General features: G+C 42.4%; 2 protein-coding genes across 2 annotated transcripts in view; both read right to left on the reverse strand.

Annotated features, from left to right (window-relative positions):
- Window positions 1–5,856: 5,856 nt before the first annotated feature.
- epor (erythropoietin receptor) lies at window positions 5,857–10,466 on the reverse strand (the record flags this gene model as incomplete). The annotated part of the gene is made up of 8 exons (XM_083896846.1): window positions 10,349–10,466; window positions 9,907–10,042; window positions 9,513–9,694; window positions 8,053–8,204; window positions 7,796–7,952; window positions 7,597–7,684; window positions 7,381–7,468; window positions 5,857–6,609 (listed from the first exon to the last, which is right to left on the reverse strand). Exons 1-8 carry the CDS (start codon window positions 10,449–10,451, stop codon window positions 5,857–5,859), a joined length of 1,659 nt encoding a protein of 552 aa, XP_083752972.1. The 5' UTR covers window positions 10,452–10,466.
- Window positions 10,467–14,975: 4,509 nt separating this feature from the next.
- Window positions 14,976–18,581, reverse strand: part of rab3db (RAB3D, member RAS oncogene family, b) — a gene marked incomplete at both ends in the record, with an annotated part of 11,124 nt that continues 7,518 nt past the window's right edge. Inside the window, 3 exons of the mRNA XM_083896000.1 lie at window positions 14,976–15,163; window positions 16,214–16,338; window positions 16,606–16,724. Of these exons, the coding sequence (XP_083752126.1) occupies window positions 14,976–15,163; window positions 16,214–16,338; window positions 16,606–16,724 (432 nt within the window). The remainder of the gene's footprint in view (window positions 15,164–16,213; window positions 16,339–16,605; window positions 16,725–18,581) is intronic.

An 18,581-nucleotide genomic window follows, 5' to 3' on the forward strand; every position in this document is an offset into this window, starting at 1 on the left:
ATTCTTCCTTTGCAGATGTAGAAAAAAACCCAAAAAATAATAATAAGATGTGTGTCATGTGCAGCATGTCCTACCTTTAGATCAGTTGTCTTCTCCTTTAAAATCCATCGACTTCTGCTGTCCACACCACCACCAGAGGGTCCAGGCCGTGGAGAACGGATCGGACCCTGATGACAAACGGAAAAAAACCCCAGCGTTGCAGGCGCCTGGTGCTGCTGCTGCTGCTGCTGCTGCCTCCCCTCCTCCTGTCTTTATTGTATTATTATTATTATTTAAAAATGTTCAAATCTTCGTCTGTAGAGAATTCCCCCGCTCCTCGATGGGAATGCTGATGCACAACAGATGCGGCGCGAGCTTCACTCCCGAGCGTGGGAAGATGTCTTCCATCGAGGAGTGGAAGCCGACACGGTCACGGCTGCTTAATGTCACGGCTACTGGTGACGACGACACAAGCCCTGTCACGCACACACACACACAAAACAACAACAACAACAACAACGCGCTACTTAACACACACACAAAAAAACACAAAAGCGAGGAGGGGAAAAATGGCTACTATGAAATCCAAAAATAGACTGCGGCTTAAACCATCATGCTACGAAAACCTGCGAGAGAGAGAGAGAGATGCGGGCATCTGCGGGAGAGAAACGGCGGCCTGTGATTGGCTGCACACAGAGATGCAGAGATGCATTGGCCGCTGCAGCCAATCAGAGGGTTCGCTGTCCGAGGTGCTGAAACAGACACGCGTGAGTCTGAGCTGGAGCTAAAGAGGAGGAGGACGCAGAGGCGATTCTAGAATCTGTAGGGGCCCTAAGCAAGAATTCCCAGGGGGCCCTTCCTTCCAACCAGTGTTCATCACCGTTATGTTATAAATAATCTGACACCAACGAAAAATGTATGAGTTCAAAAATTCTTTTTTACGAAATGAATGAAATAACATGGAAAAACCTTGTAATTAAAACGTATGTGAAAATATAAATGTAAAGAACAATAAAATACTGTAAATAGCTTTTAAAAAACTATATAAACTTAGTAAAAAAAAATACATAACACTTTATAGAACCCACATTATAAAACAGTATACATATATAGAACAATAAAATGTCTGTACTACTATGTACTTCTATGTCCTTGTCTGTATTTGTCTGTACTTGTCTGTACTTGTCTGTACTTGTCAGTACTTGTCTCTACTTGTCTGTACTTCTATGTACTTGTCAGTACTTGTCAGTACTTGTCTGTACTTATATGTACTTGTCTGTACTTGTCTTAATTAAGAGTAAGGTTTATAACTCTTAATTAAGTTCTAAATCCACTTCAAACTGTTGTTTTTTTATGTTCTTGAAGAGTTTGGTAGATTTCTGTCCAGATGTTTACCGGCTGCTCTCTTCAGCTCAATCATTTCGGACAACCCGAGTGTCTTTACGACATTGTATTCCACACAATACTTAATAGACACTAACTTAATAGGTTGTAAACTCAGTTCCAGTTCAGCTGGAAGCAAACACAGCAAACACCTTCTCACACCTTTAAACGTCCAGCCTCTCATCACTAACACTCTCTCTTACCTGCTCATGTCCTGGGCAGCGACAACGCTTTGTTTGTTCCGTGGTGTGTGAAAGTTCATCATAGTAATCCTCAGTAGTTAGTCAGAGGCGACTGGACTTAAATGAGTTAAGTGTGAAGATGTTTCACCTGGGCTTTAGTGTCATGTATTTAGTGTGTAATTGATAGTATTTTGATGTGTTTTATGGGCTTTTATATATAAAAGGATCAGAGGTTCAACATAAACAAAGCTTTGATCACAAAGCTTTGATGACACCAAACAAAGCTTTGGTAACGATTGGGCTTTGATTACAAACTGTGCTTTGATTACAAACTGCACTTTGATTACAAACTGCGCATGCTCCACAAACGCAATCCTAACATCAACACATATAGGTTCACCTGTTGGAAAGTTAGACAGTTTCTTTTCAGGTGTTGTGCAGGGTTAGCTTGTGTGCTTGTGTACGTGGCAAAAAAACACATCTGAAAGTTCGTTAAACCACTTTTTTCACATGCATATGTGGATCTAGTAATGTCATTTAATGGTCCAGGTGCAATTTTTAACAGATTAGTGTAAATAATTGAAATGATATGATGTTGTTGTAATAATAATAACAATAATAATAATAATAATAATAATAATAATAATAAAGGTCTATCTACTGCCTCTCTCTGGTCAAGCACCAGCTACTGCAATCACATGTCGCTCATGTGAATGCAGTAGCCAAATTAACCAAAGGACTGAAAATATGTAAAAAGTACATAGAAGTACAGACGAGTACATAGAAGTACAGACAAGTACGGACAAGTATGGACAAGTAAATAGAAGTACGGACAAGTATAGAGAAGTACATAGAAGTACAGACAAGTACAGAGAAGTGCAGAAAAGTACAGACAAGTACAGAGAAGTACAGGCAAGTACAGAGAAGTACATAGAAGCACAGACAAGTACAGAGAAGTGCAGACAAGTACAGACAAGTACAGAGAAGTACATAGAAGTACAGACAAGTACAGAGAAGTGTAGAGAAGTACAGACAAGTACAGAGAATTGCAGAGAAGTACAGACGAGTACAGAGAAGAACATAGAAGTACGGAGAAGTACAGACAAATACAGACAAGTATAGACAAGTAGAGAGAGGTAGAGTCAAGTACATAGAAGTACAGACAAGTATGCATACTGAGAAACGACCACAGTGTGGCAGCTGTAACTTGTTATCACCCCTTCACCACCAGACCACGCCCCTTCGCCACCAGGCCACGCCCCCTCACTCCTCCTCCTGTCCTCACTCAACCCACTTTTTTTTGCATTTTTCAAATCAGGCTTTTGGGGCGGAGTTAACTGCAGAAGAAAATAAAAAGGTTAAAAAAGTCAGTGGAGACGTAAATGATTGAGCAATGAAGATTGTTAAAGATGCTGTTTTTTTTAGAGAGAAACAAACACACACACATCACTATCTCTCTCTGACCTTTTTTGTTCTGTGGTGTGTGAACGTTCATCCAGCCCATAATAATCCTCAGTGGTTAGACGGAGGCAACTGGACTTCATTAAGAGTTAAGGGTGAAGATGTTTCATGTCCTGTATTTAGTGTGTAATGTATAGTATTTTGTTGTATTATAATTGTCTTGATTTTGTCCTGTACGGTGGTCGAAGTGCAGTTTTAAGTATTATCTTATTATATATGTGCGGATATTTGATTTAATATTTGCATTTTTTGAAGCTCATGACACGGCAAGACCCTGTTTGATTAAAAAAAATATAATATTTCGTCTATTTTGTCTATTTTAAGACATTATTTTAATCTGTTATAATAGATTTTCTTTGAAAATTTAGCATTTCTTTGCAAGGAAATCACAAACTTAAGGACAAACGTACAGATAAACAATGAGTCGGAGAGAAATCCACTGTATATTACAAGTACAACACATATTTGTACATCATAGAGTATTCATTTTCTTGATATTAGTATTTAGTTAGTATTCTTTCTGTGAGCCACTTTGTGTGAAATACTGAACTGAAGTGGGTACAGTTATTAGTATATTAATACTGAATACTTATTTTGAAAGTAATAATTAAGACAAAGAGTAAAGGAAATATTCTTCTTCTTCTTCTTCTTAACGCTAAGTAAAACACTTATTATATACTTATATATTTCAAAGTGACATTTAATAAATCAAGGGTTATGTTGTAAAAAAAAAAGAACTCTAAGCCTTTGAATCAGGAATACGTATATAAATGTCATTATATAGTTTTAGAGGATACAACATTTACTAAAGCCGCTAAAACAAAGAACATTAAAACATGGATGTTGGCACTGAATATAAATGTGTTGTGTTTCTTTGACACTTTAGATGGCAGTGTTGTCCCAAAACATGGCTACAGTGACCAGAGAATACATGTTGTTTGTTTTCAGACAGTTGTAGTATTTCTCCTTCCTTTTCCTGTGTATTTGAAAAATAACAAATACTTGATGAAACACTGATGAAATACCCCCCCGAAAAAAGCATCATCATTATTTACAAATACAGTTTTATCAGCTTTGTAAAGGCAAAGTAAGCACAAGGCAACGTTCTATGTATGATTATTGTCCATTAATGCTCATGAAGAGCACAACGCACCGCGTCCATGAGTTAAAATCCAAACGCCGAGGTCACGGACGCGGATCGGTTTGTCTTTTCACGCACACGATTCTGTCAGGTGTGACGTCAGAGCGGCAGAGAGGGAAAGTGCATAAGCCTGTGTTGTTCATTTACATATTTATAATGTGTATTTGTTGTGTTTTTTAAGCTTAAGAAGAGGAAAAGTTACCATAAAAATAGCAACAAAAAAAAGCTCAAACACACAAACACTACCGTTCAAAAGTTTGGCGTCACTTAGAAATATCCTTATTTTTGAAGGAAAAGCACTTTTTTTCAATGAATATAACATTAAATGAAACAGAAATACACTCTATACATTGTTAATGTGGTAAACGACTATTCCAGCTGCAAACGTCTGATTTTAAAGGGATACTTCACCGATTTGAATGTGGCCTTGTATTGCTAGAATAGCAGTAGTATTGTTTAGAAAATGTGCTTCCCTCCCTCAGTTTTTCACTGAGTTGTAAAAAAATCTGTTTTCCCTTTTACAAATGTGCCCTACTGTGAGTCAAATGACGTGTTTTGCATCACAGTAGGGCACATTTTGAAAATTGAAAACAGATTTTTTTTACAACTCAGTGAAAAACTGAGGGAGGGAAGCACATTTTCTAAACAATACTACTGCTATTCTAGCAATACAAAGACACATTCAAATCGGTGAAGTATCCCTTTAATGGAATATGTACATAGGTGTATAGAGGCCCATTTCCAGTGTTCTAATGGTACATTGAGTTTGCTAATGGCGTTAGAAGGCTATTGGATGATTAGAAAACCCGTGTGCAATGATGTTAGCACAGCTGAAAACAGTTTTGCTGGTTCTTATTAATTATTATTTTTAATAAAAATCATTATTTCTAATCGTGTCAATGTCTTGACTATATTTTCTATTCATTTTGCAACTCTTTTGATGAATAAAAGTCTGACTTTTAATGGAAAACACAACAAAAAAAATTGTATAAGTGACCCCAAACTTTTGACCGGTAGTGTAACTCATCATTTCAGCTTGAATTTGTAAATGTTATAATTAGTGCTGGGCGCGTTAACGCGATAGCGTCGGTTAACGGCGCTAACGCGAGTGGCGAGTTTCCATGACGACTTAGTGGAAAAAGACGCACGTGACGTCATGTTTGCGCGACTCCGGATTGTTAAAATGAGTCTAAACTTTAAAAACAGAGGCATCTGTAGCGCTGCTCTTTTGTTCAATAAACAGACCACTCCAGTTCCAATGTAGGCGCGCTAACATCGCTAAAGGAGCTAATGCAGCTAACGGCGCTAACTGGTAAACGGTGACCGGACTCCGGTGTCACGGCACGAAAAACATGACGTCAAGCGGGTCTTTTTCCGGTCAGTCGTCATGGAAACGCGTCATGCGTTAACCTAGTCATATAAAAAAATTAGAATAAAAAACACATCCTGATCTGATCTACAGGACACTAAGAGACCAACATACAAACCTTTAACACTGATCAGTATTTGGCATAAACCACAGCTGCCGTTCACGTGTCATAATAGTGGTGTCAATAAAGTAAAGCTGTACATCCTTCAGAGTCCTTCAGCTTTTCACACTAGTTTGTTTCTGTTGGAGCCAAAAATCCTCATGTCATAACAGATTTGATATGATATGAGACTATGTTGTTGTTTTGGGGGTGAATTTTCCACATCACCACATTTGTCTCCTCAGCCGTCGCCGTGGACGTCGTGCTGCCTCGGCAGGAAGGGCCGCCTGTGAGCGGGGATCTCGTTCTTGTAGTCGTTGGCGTAGATCACGTGGCTGCCGACGTCGTCGCATCCGCTCATGGGACTGTAATCCATGGAGACGCCCGAGTCCGCCACGGCCATGTAGGTGTAGCCGGGGCCCCTGTTCGCCCACGCCTGGTTCGGGTACTCGAAGCTGGACTGCGACGACAGGCGGCCCGAGCCGGAGCTCTGCTGCCCGGAGCCCAGGTCGGAGTGGGATTCGCACAGCGCTCGTTTCCTGGGGGCAAACAGCACCTCGAGGGGCAACGTCTCCTCCAGGGCGTCGTCCGGGTGCTCGCTGTCGTTGTGATTGCTCAGGGTGACGTAGGCGTCCTGAGACTCCAGCAGAGACGACTGAGAGCGGGGCACGGGCAGCTGGTGGAGTGCCCGTAAGCGGTCCACCAGCCAGCGATCGTGTGGTGCCGCTGCTGCTGCTGATGCTGATGCCCATCCCTGTGTCTGATCTGCTCCGCCTCTCTCCGACGCCTCCCTCTCATCCAGCTCCTTCCCTCTCTTGCCCTCTTTCCTGTCCGTACGCAGCGCTCTGGAGAGCTTGGGCGGCAGAGGCGGGGAGGGCATCGAGGGGCGGGCGCTGTGCTCCCAGAGCACCTCCAGGGGAGCGGGCCGCTCCTCGGGGGAGTAAAAGGGCGCCGGCGTCACCCACAAGCCTCCGTTGGTGTGGCCTAACCACTCCTGCAACAACAACGACAGCAACACAAGACACACAAAGAGACTTTAGGTTTTTATGTTTCCTGGAAAACAACTGCAAACAGAGTCCGGACCATAGATCACACATGACAAGCGGACATTGTTTTCCAGTTTGACGTAGGAAATAGCGATTTAGTCGATAGCCAAGCAGAGGCGACAGAGCTGCGTTCAAAAAGAAAGTATTTTGGAAGGAATGAGCTTCTGCTTTGGTCTCAATGACTAGTTTAAGCTCCTCTGCAGTAGAAAATATCAATTATGTTCCTATTTGGAGGAAAAAGTAGAACCATATAAGGTTCTTTGGCTTATCCTCATAGGAGAGCCCTTTTTGGCTACCTGGAACCCTTTTGGAAGGTTCCACCAAGAACCCTTTATTCAGAAAAGGGGTTTTAAAGGGTTCTCTGGATCGAAATGGTTCTTACTGGAACCATTAGTGTTACCAAGAACCTTTGAAAAACCCTTTCTGAAAAGGGTTTTTCAGAAGCAAATGGTTTCTAGGTAGAACCTCAGCCCCTGTAGAAGAACCCTTTTGGGACCCTTATTTCTAAGAGTGTAGTAGACACATATAAGTGGACAGAAGTGTGATTGACAGCTAATATCAAGAGTTTTTTGGTGGCGGTCAAATCACAAACTTCCACCAAAAGACTGCATCTACTTTTTATTAAAAGCTAATTTGCTCCCTTGTGCCAAACAGAGATGGTTATCAAAATGATGCTAAATTATCAGCGTGGCTGCAGACTCTCAGTCTATAATTCTCACCTGAAAGTTCCCGCCATAAACGGTGAAAAGACCTTGGAACTTGCTGTCAGGAGTCGGAATAATCGGCCAAATCTTCTCTGTTAGGTACCTGAAGGAAGGAAGGAAGGAAGGAAGCACGGACACAGAAGATGAAGTGCATGAATTTGTATGTGATTATATATATATATATATATACATATATATGTATATTAAAGACATGAGAACGTGTCCACCAACCTGCGATGAGACAGAAACATCGTGAGCGACAGCACGATGAGGATGAAGACGATGATGAGAGTCAGGGACGCGATGAGCGGGTCGAACTCTGCAGGGAGCCGGAGAACGATCACACATCAGCAAAGTACGTGGATGAGATCGTCACCTTTGAAGGATCCGATGTAGCCTTTATTAAATGAATGAATGAGTAAACTCTCACCTGCAGGCAGCGTCTCCACGGTCACCGCCTCACTCCACGCGCTCCAGTAGCCGTTGTAGCTCATCCCGTCCAGCTTCACGCGCACTTGCACCTTGTACGCGGTGCCCGGCCGCAGACCGGTCAGGATCAGCTCCGATCCGGCACGCGCCACCTCCACCTGTTGAGAGTCCTCCACTCATCAGTGAACAAGTCCTAACTCATCGTAGCGGTGAGGATTTATCAATAGCGTCGTAGGATTTTTTTTTTAGCGAGCGTACCTGTGCCGCGCGGCCGTCCGCCGGCGCGTATCTGATCTCGTACATCAAGCTGTCGTCCATGTACTTGAGAGTGGGCGGCACCCAGGTGACATTGAGCTGACCTTGCTTCCCCGTGCTGCTCACGGTCACGTTAGCGGGCGGGTCGAGAAGAACTGTGGAAAACAGAGAGAGAGAGAGAGAGAGAGAGAGAAGGAGAGTGGGAGATTATTCCTGGATTTTAAAGCTGCCTGCTGACACCCAAATATGATGTAGTAAGAGACGAGAACTTGAACTCTGACCACTTTCAGATTAGATTAGGGAGCACGTGTTCACCAGGGGCTTACGAACATGCATGCAAGTCGCATACTAGCCCTTTATTAGTAAATATTAAGCACCTTATGTAGGAAAAATCTTAATTTGTGTTGTAGTATCGTAGAATAAGGTTATGTTGAATAACGTGTTAATACATGCTTAATAATTGCTAATAAAGGGCTAGTATGCTGCTTATATATTTTAGTAAGCACTTTGTTAATGGTGAATATCCATCTTCTACCGCTTATCCGGGGTCGGGGAGAGAGAATCCCAGACTTCCCTCTCCCCGACCACTTCGTCCAGCTCTTCCGTGGGAATCCCGAGGCGTTCCCCGGCCAACCGAGAGACATAGGGTAAATTCCAATTCCTTGCTTAACCCTCAATCTTAACCCTCAAAAATGTGCGCTCCCTCTAGTGCAAGTGCTGTCCCAATTCTCAGACAAATTAAGTTGAGGGCCAAGTTTAAGGGTTGTATCGCCCTCAATATTGAGATTTTCCCGAGACCACCATAAAAATGATGAAAAGAATTGTATTATCTTAGTTTAGGTCCGTATTATGGATTACTGACGTCATTGTTGCATAACATTTATTTTTATTTTACGATCTTTTGTCAATAGCCGGCCGGTGCGGACAAGCAATGGTTTGCTATGGTTTACTTTTCAATAAGCCGTGGTTTGTGGTAACTGTCAGCTGAATATGTCCGTGGTTGTGGTAATTGTATGAGTATCAGCTTATAACAAACTGACAAATAACTTGACTGACAAACGGATCGTAATAAATAATCCTGACGTAAATGTGTTCTTCTTTTTTGGAGTCGACAGACTGGACGCAGCTTTCGCGTTATTCTGCCCCCTACAGTCTGAAGACGTATCTGCATTTAAGGGGTGTCCCATTTCTAAGTGACAAAATAACCGTCAACACTTGGTTTTGAGGACCAATTAAGATTAAGGGTTGAGCTTGAGGGTTAAGATAGGAATTGGAATTGGCCCATAGCCTCCTCCCAGTGGGACGTGCCCGGAACACCTCACCAGGGAGGCATCCAGGAGGCGTCCAGGTTGGCTTCTCTCAATGCGGAGGAGCATGTGCTCTCTAATCTAAAGTGTTGTCCATTTTATGAATATATATAAATACATGAGTGGATTCCAGGCCAAATTCTCTTCCAAACTTACAGAGGAGTTCGATGAGGAGGCTGCGGTTGTAGATCATGATTCCCTCGCGCTGAACGCGGACGACCATTTGCTCAAACATCAGGGGTTGATCCAGATGGCAGACGAAGAGTTTCTTTCTGCCACCTGCTGCTGCTGCTGCTGCGGGGAGCACTGTCAGAGGACACATGCTGCTGTTCTCTTTTCTGGTGAGGAGGCGGGACGCACACACACACACACACACACACACACACACACACACACACACACACACACACACACACACACACACACACACACACACACACACACACACACACACACACACACACACACACACACACACACACCGTGAACAATGAGGCCCCTAAAGATCCGTCCTAAGGCAATGATTTAATAGTATTCGGCGGTAACTCACTGGTATGCATAGGTGAAGGAGTACTGATCCACAGATCCAGCCTTTTCCTCGTCTTCCTCCCAAAAGCATGTGAAGTCCTTCTTGCCCTCGGCAAAACATTTTGGGTTTTCTGGCTCTTCGTTCAGCAGGATGGACACTATAGATTTTGACATATGACATAAAATGTAATTAGATAATCAGCCACAAACACCAGAATCACCATTAACAAACAACACATCGGTTCAAAAGTTTGGGGTCACTTAGAAATGTCCTTGTTTTTGAAGGAAAAACTCTATTTGTTCAATGAATGTAACATTAAATTAATCATAAACACACTCTATACATTGTTAATGTGGTAAACGACTATTCTAGCTGCAAACGTCTGGTTTTTAATGGAATATATACATAGGTGTATAGAGGCCCATTTCCGTATGTATATGTATAAAAAAACATGTTTTCTTACCCTTCTTTTCGAAGTCCCGTGCGCCCTGGACCATGGAGTTCGTCCGCAGGGCGCACAGCGTCACGTAAAGCGCCAACACTCGGCTCAGGCGATTCCACTCCATCCTCGCGACTCGTCTGTGAACACAAACACCGACGGCTCTTTGTTGTCCACCTGCATCACTGGAGAATGAACTGCCACACACATACACACACAGACACGCGGCTTCACACTGTGGGGAGGCTTGTTTTTTTCACTTTTTTAGATGCCAGTGGATAGCGCAGCGCGGTCGCGCGCCTGCTGCTGAGCGATAAGGTGCGGAGAGCGGTCCTGTTTACCTTCTACTACGAGTCAGTAAAGGGGGAGGTGGAGAGGGCAGTCTTACAAAACTTGTCACCCTCCTCCATGATGGGGCGGGAATCACGAGCTCATTGATGTTTACGTGTGTGTTGCGCTCCTGGCTGTGGTGGATGAGGAATGTGAGCCGTCCGTGCGTAAAAGCGCGCAAACGTCCATGGATCACATTGCGCTCGCCTGAAAATGACCATTTCAAAGTTGAATTGTGTATTATTTTTTGTTTCAATTATCATTCCAGCGCACAACCAGTGACCCCCCTCCTCCAGAGGCGATTCTAGAGTCTGTAGGGGCCCTAAGCAAAAATTCCCAGGGGGCCCTTCCTTCCAACCAGTGTTCATCACCATTATGTTATAAATAATCTGACACCAACGAAAAATATATGAGTTCAAAATATTTTTTTTCAAAATGAATGAAATAACATGGAAAAACCTTGTAATTAAAAAGTATGTGAAAATATAAATGTAAAGAACAATAAAATACTGTAAATAGCTTTTTAAAAAAACTATTTAAACTTAGTAAAAAAAAAAATACATTACACTGTAAAGAACCCACATTATCAAACAATATAAATATATAGAACAATAAAAAACTGTAAATAACTGAAAAAAACATATAAACTGAGTAAAAAAGATGCATTACACTGTAAATAATCCTTTTCATTTTCCAACTTGCAGAACGATAACTTCACACAGGTTAAAGTGAGGTGGGGCCCCTTTAGGGAGGTTTCCTACTGAGATGTCATTGTAAATCACCCACTGTTTTTTAAGGGGTACGGGGAGGCGGCTGGTCACTGCACAGTTCAGTAAAAACAGCCCTCAGGCTCCGAGTGTCTGGGCCCCAAGCAGTTGCCTGCCTCTGTCTGTTTGGCCCTAAAACAATTTAATCTCTGTCCGCGTGGAAGAAACTGCGCACGGTGCCGAGCACAGAGCTCACAGACAGCGCTTCAACTCCTAAACGGTTTCTTATCTTTTCACTGCACCCACATGTTTCCCACGTGTCGCAGCCACAGATAACCAGTGTTTTTTTTTTTTTTACTTCACCCCTGATAAGAAACAGGGGGGCGTGGCGTGGGCTCATCCCTGTCAATTTAAATGCAATCCAGTGCTTCTTTACATCAGCAGCAACGGGAGAAAGATGTGATGTGATGCCAGTGAAATGATGCAAGGACAACATGTTCTGCAATCCAGCAGATTATGTGATTATTATTATGCAACAGAACCAGTTCTGTTCAGCTCAAAAACCTCCACCTGTGATGTGCAGAGGCCCCTGCTCTGACTGTGGAAACAGGAAGAAGAAGAAGAAGGAGATGAAGAAATCCCCATTGTTGTGGAAACAGAGTGTGGTTTCTCTGGTTCTGCAGTAAAACACGAAGAAACAGCTGTGGCCTGAATGTCCTGAGGTTAACGTGGAGGATGTACGGTCATAAATTACACATTTACACTCTGACCCAGCAGCAGCAGCAACAACAATCACCACAGAGACGAAGCAGAACTGAGTGGAAACGACGCTGGATGTTTGCAGCGAACATACTCTTTTTATTCTCATATACACATGTGACATTTTTTCCACACAATGTGTCCGAACGACACATCCAGAACGAGACAATAAACACAACAGAGCATAAAAAGCAAGAGAAGGCTAAGAGTCCAGGGTTAGTGCAGACCTATGTGCAGTTTTATCACCAGGTACAACTTCTACGGCACGCTCTTCTTTGCGTTGTAGTGTTGAGAAGAGAGAGTGGCCCGAGCTGCACCAGAGCTCACTGTGGTGCAGGTGAGATGATGATGATGATAACACGGAATGTTAGCAGAACACACTGGACACCAGAGATAACTGACCACAGGCTTTTACAACAGCCAGGAGGAGGAGGAGGAGGAGGAGGAGTGACCCTGGTCCCCTCCTTCCAAAATATGTGCCAAGAGACAACGGGTATTGGCACGGTATGTAGAGGCTGTGGTTGGTAACTGACATGGACTCACATGGCACACACAAAAAAAAAAGAAAAAAAATTAAAGGTGCCATATGTAAGAATGTGGCCAAAAACAGTTAAGTTACTACATTCAAATTCAAAATACCGAGGTCTTTAGGTGACGTTTTCTGACGTAACTGGCAACCCGTGGTTGCTCGGCAGCAGAGACTATACTGACTGCAATGATTGGTAGACGGCAGTAGGTGGCGCCACATGATTTTACATCATAAACATGATTTGCAGTCTGCAAAATATTTTTTTAATGCAAATATTTTGTCTGTACTGTTGTTGTTGGTGAGTTCAGTTTGTTATATGAACATTATTCCTGAGTCTCTGTGACATATTAGGAGGATTTTACGGCCAGTTGATTTAGATTTATTACATAATGCACCTTTAAGACTAGATTTGTGTGTAGAAGTTTGTGTTTTCCTTGTAGTTTCATCCATCGCGACACAGGTTTCAATACTGAAGAGAAAAAAAAAGCTATCAGATGTCAGAAAACTGGAGGAACGCAGTCGGAAAAAAGAGCATTTTAGCCGCTTAATGAATGAAAACAGGAGTGATTTCACGGTCACAGCTGAGACAGAGATCACTGTTGCTCCCCTGCAGACGCACACAGCAAAAACAAGACAAGTCACAATTTTTCAACTGCTTTCAAATGTTTGCCGTGCAGCAGTTAGGGTGTGTGTGTGTGTGTGTGTGTGTGTGTGTGTGTGTAGGGGTGAGAGAGGGCATTAAGGAAAGAGTCAGGTCCCGTGACAATAACAACCGTCGTCACCCGTGTTAAACGACTTCCTCACGTCAAGACGCGGCAGTGACGAAGTTTCGCCGTTTCCATAGCGACGAGATGACGCCTCAACGAGTGTCAGGAAACACACGGATTCTCATGAAACTCAACTCATTCGGACGCTCTGTGGCGACACTGTGCGTCGATATGAAATCATTTCACACCGAGTTTCTGACTGTTTTATAAAGAAGAAACAATCCAAAGCTGATGAATAGGCTATTTTAGTTAGATGAATGTCGGTTATTACTGCTACAGACTCAAGATGGTGAAAACGCACTGACACACACGTAGTACACTCTTAGAAATAAGGGTTCCAAAAGGGTCCTTCTGCAAGGGCTGAGGTTCTACCTGGAACCATTTACTTCTGAAAAACCCTTTTCCTGAAGAAAGGGTTCTTGGTTACACTAACGGTTCCAGGGAGAACCATTTTGATCCAGAGAACCCTTTAAAAGCCCTTTCCCGAATAAAGGGTTTTAAAAGGGTTCCTGGTTCACCAAATAAGGGTTCCAAAAGGGTCCTTCTACAAGGGCTGAGGTTCTACCTGGAACCATTGCTTCTGAAAAACCCTTTCCAGAAGAAGGGTTTTTTCAAGGGTTCTTGGTAACACTAAAGGTTCCAGTAAGAACCATTTTGATCCAAAGAACCCTTTAAAATCCCTTTCCTGAATAAAGGGTTTTAAAAGGGTTCCAGGTGGAACCTTTATTAAAAAAAAAGCTTCAACCTGGAGCCAAATAGGTTCTCCTTTGAGGACAAGCCGGAGAACCTTATATGGTTCTACTTAGCACTTGTATTTCTAAGAGTGTAGCATACAGGTGAGCGTTAAAGGTGCAGAGGTAGGACATCTTTTGCTGTTATTGATCAACACTTGCATAATTAAAAATGTCAGCCTCATGAAAACAAAGTGATCCGAGAGACTTCTGCCTCTCCCGTCACGTTACAGATCACTGCATCAGCAACCACTGCAATCTAAAAGAGTCTAAAAGTGAATGAGACAATAAATAAAATCATAAAACCTTTTCAACATCAGCGTTAGAGATGAGAAATGTAGACGAAATTCAACACTCAGCTATTTTTCCGGTGCTCCTGCAGCTTCAGAAGTGCTGTTACAGATACAGAACAGAAGTGCGAAACAACTTCAGACGAGCACGAGCGTGATTTAGTGGCACATATTTAAGCTCAGCCTGGTTTTTTTGGGGGGGAAACTGATGCAGCCGACGTAAGCGATAAACGTGCGAACATGGAGCTGAATGCAAGATACGGTACGTCTAAAGTGTCGACCGGTCAAAAGGCCGTTGACGTCGGGAGCGGACGGAAGAACGCGGAGCGTGAAAAGTGTGGCGGCGGGTTCTGTTGGAACAATCTGCTCACCACAGATGACCACGAGGGTCAGACCACAGAGGGAAGATGGAGGCAGATTGGGCCATGTGAGGGGAAGGGGGGGGGGGGACAGAAGAAGAAGAAGGACTTTATAAGGATGTCGGACTATTAGTGTGTGTGTGTGTGTTGGGGGGGGGGGGGGGACTCAGATGGACGGTTTAGCAGGCACAGCCTCCTTGGTTCTCTGGAGGCGAGTCTTTAAGGCCCTGGTTCCTGTGGTTGGACACCAGGTTGGCGTCTCCCTCCATGCTCTCGTTCATCTTCTCACAGATGACGTCCACCAGACGCTCGAACACCTGCTTCACGTTGATGTTGTCCTTGGCGCTGGCCTCAAAGAACTGGAAGCCTGAAGAACGAGCGAGGAGCACAAACGTGATTTACAGTTTTTACATACATGCGTTAAAAAAACAACTTTTTACATCAGACTTTTTTTTGTTACAAGTTGTCTGTATAAAAAAAACATCTAAAATGATAATACTACTAAGATTTATTACAACTCTTTTAAGGTGCACCTGCAACCTGTAAATTGCTGTGGGAATAATACACAACTCCTCATAAGGACATCCTGGCTGTGTGTGTGTGTTTTATATCTTCAGGCATTTTTTGTCTTCTTACGTGTTGTTGAATCACATTTTTTATCACATATTTTTTCTTTAAAAACCTGGGAGTGGCTTTAATTGTGCGGAAGTCACAAAATGGACCGTTTTTAATTTGATTTTTGCTCATCAAATCGAGCCAAGCGAACTTTGAACTGTGACGCTTTTCATAATTTTAATCTAAACTTTTTGCTTATAGGTTGCGCTGAAAAGACTAAACTCTATATTATACACATTCTTATAGCTTCTGTATATACGTTTTAACATAGTAACGGAGCGGTTCTAAGGGTTAAATGCAGGGAAATTGGTATTTCTATTGATGGTAACTGACCAGTTTTGTTGCTGAATGTCTGCTGTTGCTGTTTTGACTAAAATCTCTTCTTTAAATCAATGTTAAAGGTGCCATATGTAAGAATGTGGTCAAAAACAGTTACTACATTCAAATTCAAAATACCGAGGTCTTTTAGGTTTCATTTTCTGACGTAACTGGCAACCCGTGGTTGCTCGGCAGCAGAGACTCTACTGACTGCAACGATTGGTAGACGGCGGTAGGTGGCGCCACATGCCAAAACATGATTTCAATTGAAGTGGTGGATCAAATGATTTGCAGTCTGCAAAATATTTTTTTTAATGCAAATATTTTGTCTGTACTGTTGTTGTTGGTGAGTTCAGTTTGTTATATGAACATTATTCATGAGTCTCTGTGACATATTAGGAGGATTTTATGGCCAGTTGATTTAGATTTATTACATAATGCACCTTTAAATAATAATAATACTCTAATAAAAAACACTTTTTACCTAAATCCTCTGATAACCGCTGGCCGTCCTCTGTGGGTATGAGCCGGTCGTCCTCCAGGTCACACTTGTTACCGATGAGGATCACCTGAGCGTTGTCCCACGAGTACGTCTTGATCTGCGTTGCCCTGCAGGTCAGACACGGCAGTGGTTGACATTGTTATAAAAAAAAAAAAAAAGCATTAAAGAAGAATCTGTTAAAGAAGTCCTTATGTAACTAAACAAGATAGAGACTTTCAAGTATTATCAGCAATCTAAGAACAGGAAAAAAAAGAGAACATTTTACAGCATCTCTGATGCACCACATCAAATCCTTGAGGATACGTGATCATAAAAGTCATAAATTGAGAAATAAAAAAGCCTTAACGACTTCTTTCTTTGAAGGTTCTGCTCACCAGTCCTGCACCGCGTTGAACGAGTCCTGGTTCGTGATGTCATACATGAGCAGGAAGCCCATGGCTCCTCTGTAGTACGCTGTGGTGATGGTGCGGTAACGCTCCTGACCGGCTGTGTCCTGCAAATCACAAACACAACACACATGAAACTTATTTAGAAATCAAGTCATTATCTCTGAAAACATGCAGTAGAGATGGGATTTCACGCCACAAGGGGGCACTGTTGTTCAACATATGTCACCTAAAGTCATCGCTTTGCCACTGGGCAGCTCTAAAACAACTGCAGGCACATGGTTGTTCTTGAGAGCGTGAGGCGGCCACGTGCACAAACTGAGAAGGCTGAATGGAACGCAGCCATCGCTAATGTGATTATTTACGCCCGTGCTTACAGCTGCAGTGACTTTGAAGTGTAAATTGTTATATTAATGTTAACTGTTGACAGAAAGGAAAGGTTTTCTTCATTGCTTCTCACTCGCAAGCTCATACAAGAGATTTAACACATTATCAGCGCGTGGCCAACATGCAACCGTCTCCATGAACCCGTCCAGCAAAGGACAGACGGGGAAAACAGATTATATCCACTTAACAAAATGCTCATCTAATTAAAGCTGCACCTGCTTAAGTTAATCACATCTCAGGAGCATGTGTTCACTGCCTTTTTCCTCACAGTTTGACAGCGTTCATGAACTCCTAGGACTGAAGTTTCTCCCTGCACCAAACATCACGGCACACGAGTCCAGTTAACGCTAATCCACTGTGAGTTCACAGACGTGATCGTCATGTGACTTCTGAGTTTAAAATCCCTTTGTTGTGCTTTTTGATTTTTAATAAAGTGGATCAGAGCAGCAGCTTCTAAATGTGGAGAGAGATTCACAAACTTCAGTCCAGGGCTGAAACAATTAACTCAATCACTTTTGACTGTTTTTTCAGCTTCTTAGATTTAAATGTGAATGTTTTCTTTGTTTCTTTGCTCCAAAAACACAAATAAATTATTTAGTGGCGGGCACGTCAACGCAATAACGGCATCAACGTTAACGCACGTTAACACGTGGCGCGTTTCCACAACGACTGTCCGGAAAAAGACGCATTTGATGTCATGTTTACGTGACTCCGGATTGTTAAAAAGAGTCTCTAAAGTAACGCTAAACTTTTAAAAACAGAGGCACACATACGCAGTACACAGGTACGCTAGTTATTTGTAGCGCTGCTCCGGTTCGACTGTAGGCGCGCTAATGGCGCTAAAAGGAGCTAACGCAGCTAACGGAGCTAACTGGTAAATGGTGCCTGGACTTCGGTGTCGGGGTGCGTAAACATGACGTCATGGGCGTCTTTTTCCGGTCAGTCGTCATGGAAACGCGTCATGCGAGAATGATCGATTATGAAATTGTTAGTTGCAGCCCTACTTCGGTTTTAATTAATTTACATAATTCATGATTCATGAGTTATTATTGAGTTGAATCGTTAAATGTTGATAAAGAACAGGAGGTTAATAACTGTCACACTTTACCTTTTGAGAGACATTTTGTATTTGTCAGTTCGACATATATTATAATAATGTTGTAGTATTTTGACTGCTGCAGAAAGAACGTATCGTGACTTTATATTATTATTGTGGGCCCATGTATTGTGTATTTGATTGTGAGCTGCATTTTCAAACACAACTCTTGTATTTAGGGCTTATTTTCAGAACGCGTTAAAAAAGGTCGATCAGCGTTTGTCTAACCATTCAATCACTAAAAAAATTCAGTTTTTAGTGATTTCTTTGTTACACGGAGCAAAGAAAGCAGAAAACATTCCCATTTAAGAAGCTGGAAATCTTGTTTTAATCATGAAAAAAAGCTCTAAATCGATGAATCGCTGATCAAAATAGTTGACGATTTATTTAATAATCGATCAATTGTTTCAGCTCTAGTCAGGTTTTGTGTAATAAAATAAAAGATAGTTAGTATCATGTGCATTAGTTCGTATAACAAGAG

This window comes from Microchirus variegatus, assembly GCF_963457635.1.
Source record: "Microchirus variegatus genome assembly, chromosome: 10".
NCBI lineage: Eukaryota > Metazoa > Chordata > Actinopteri > Pleuronectiformes > Soleidae > Microchirus > Microchirus variegatus.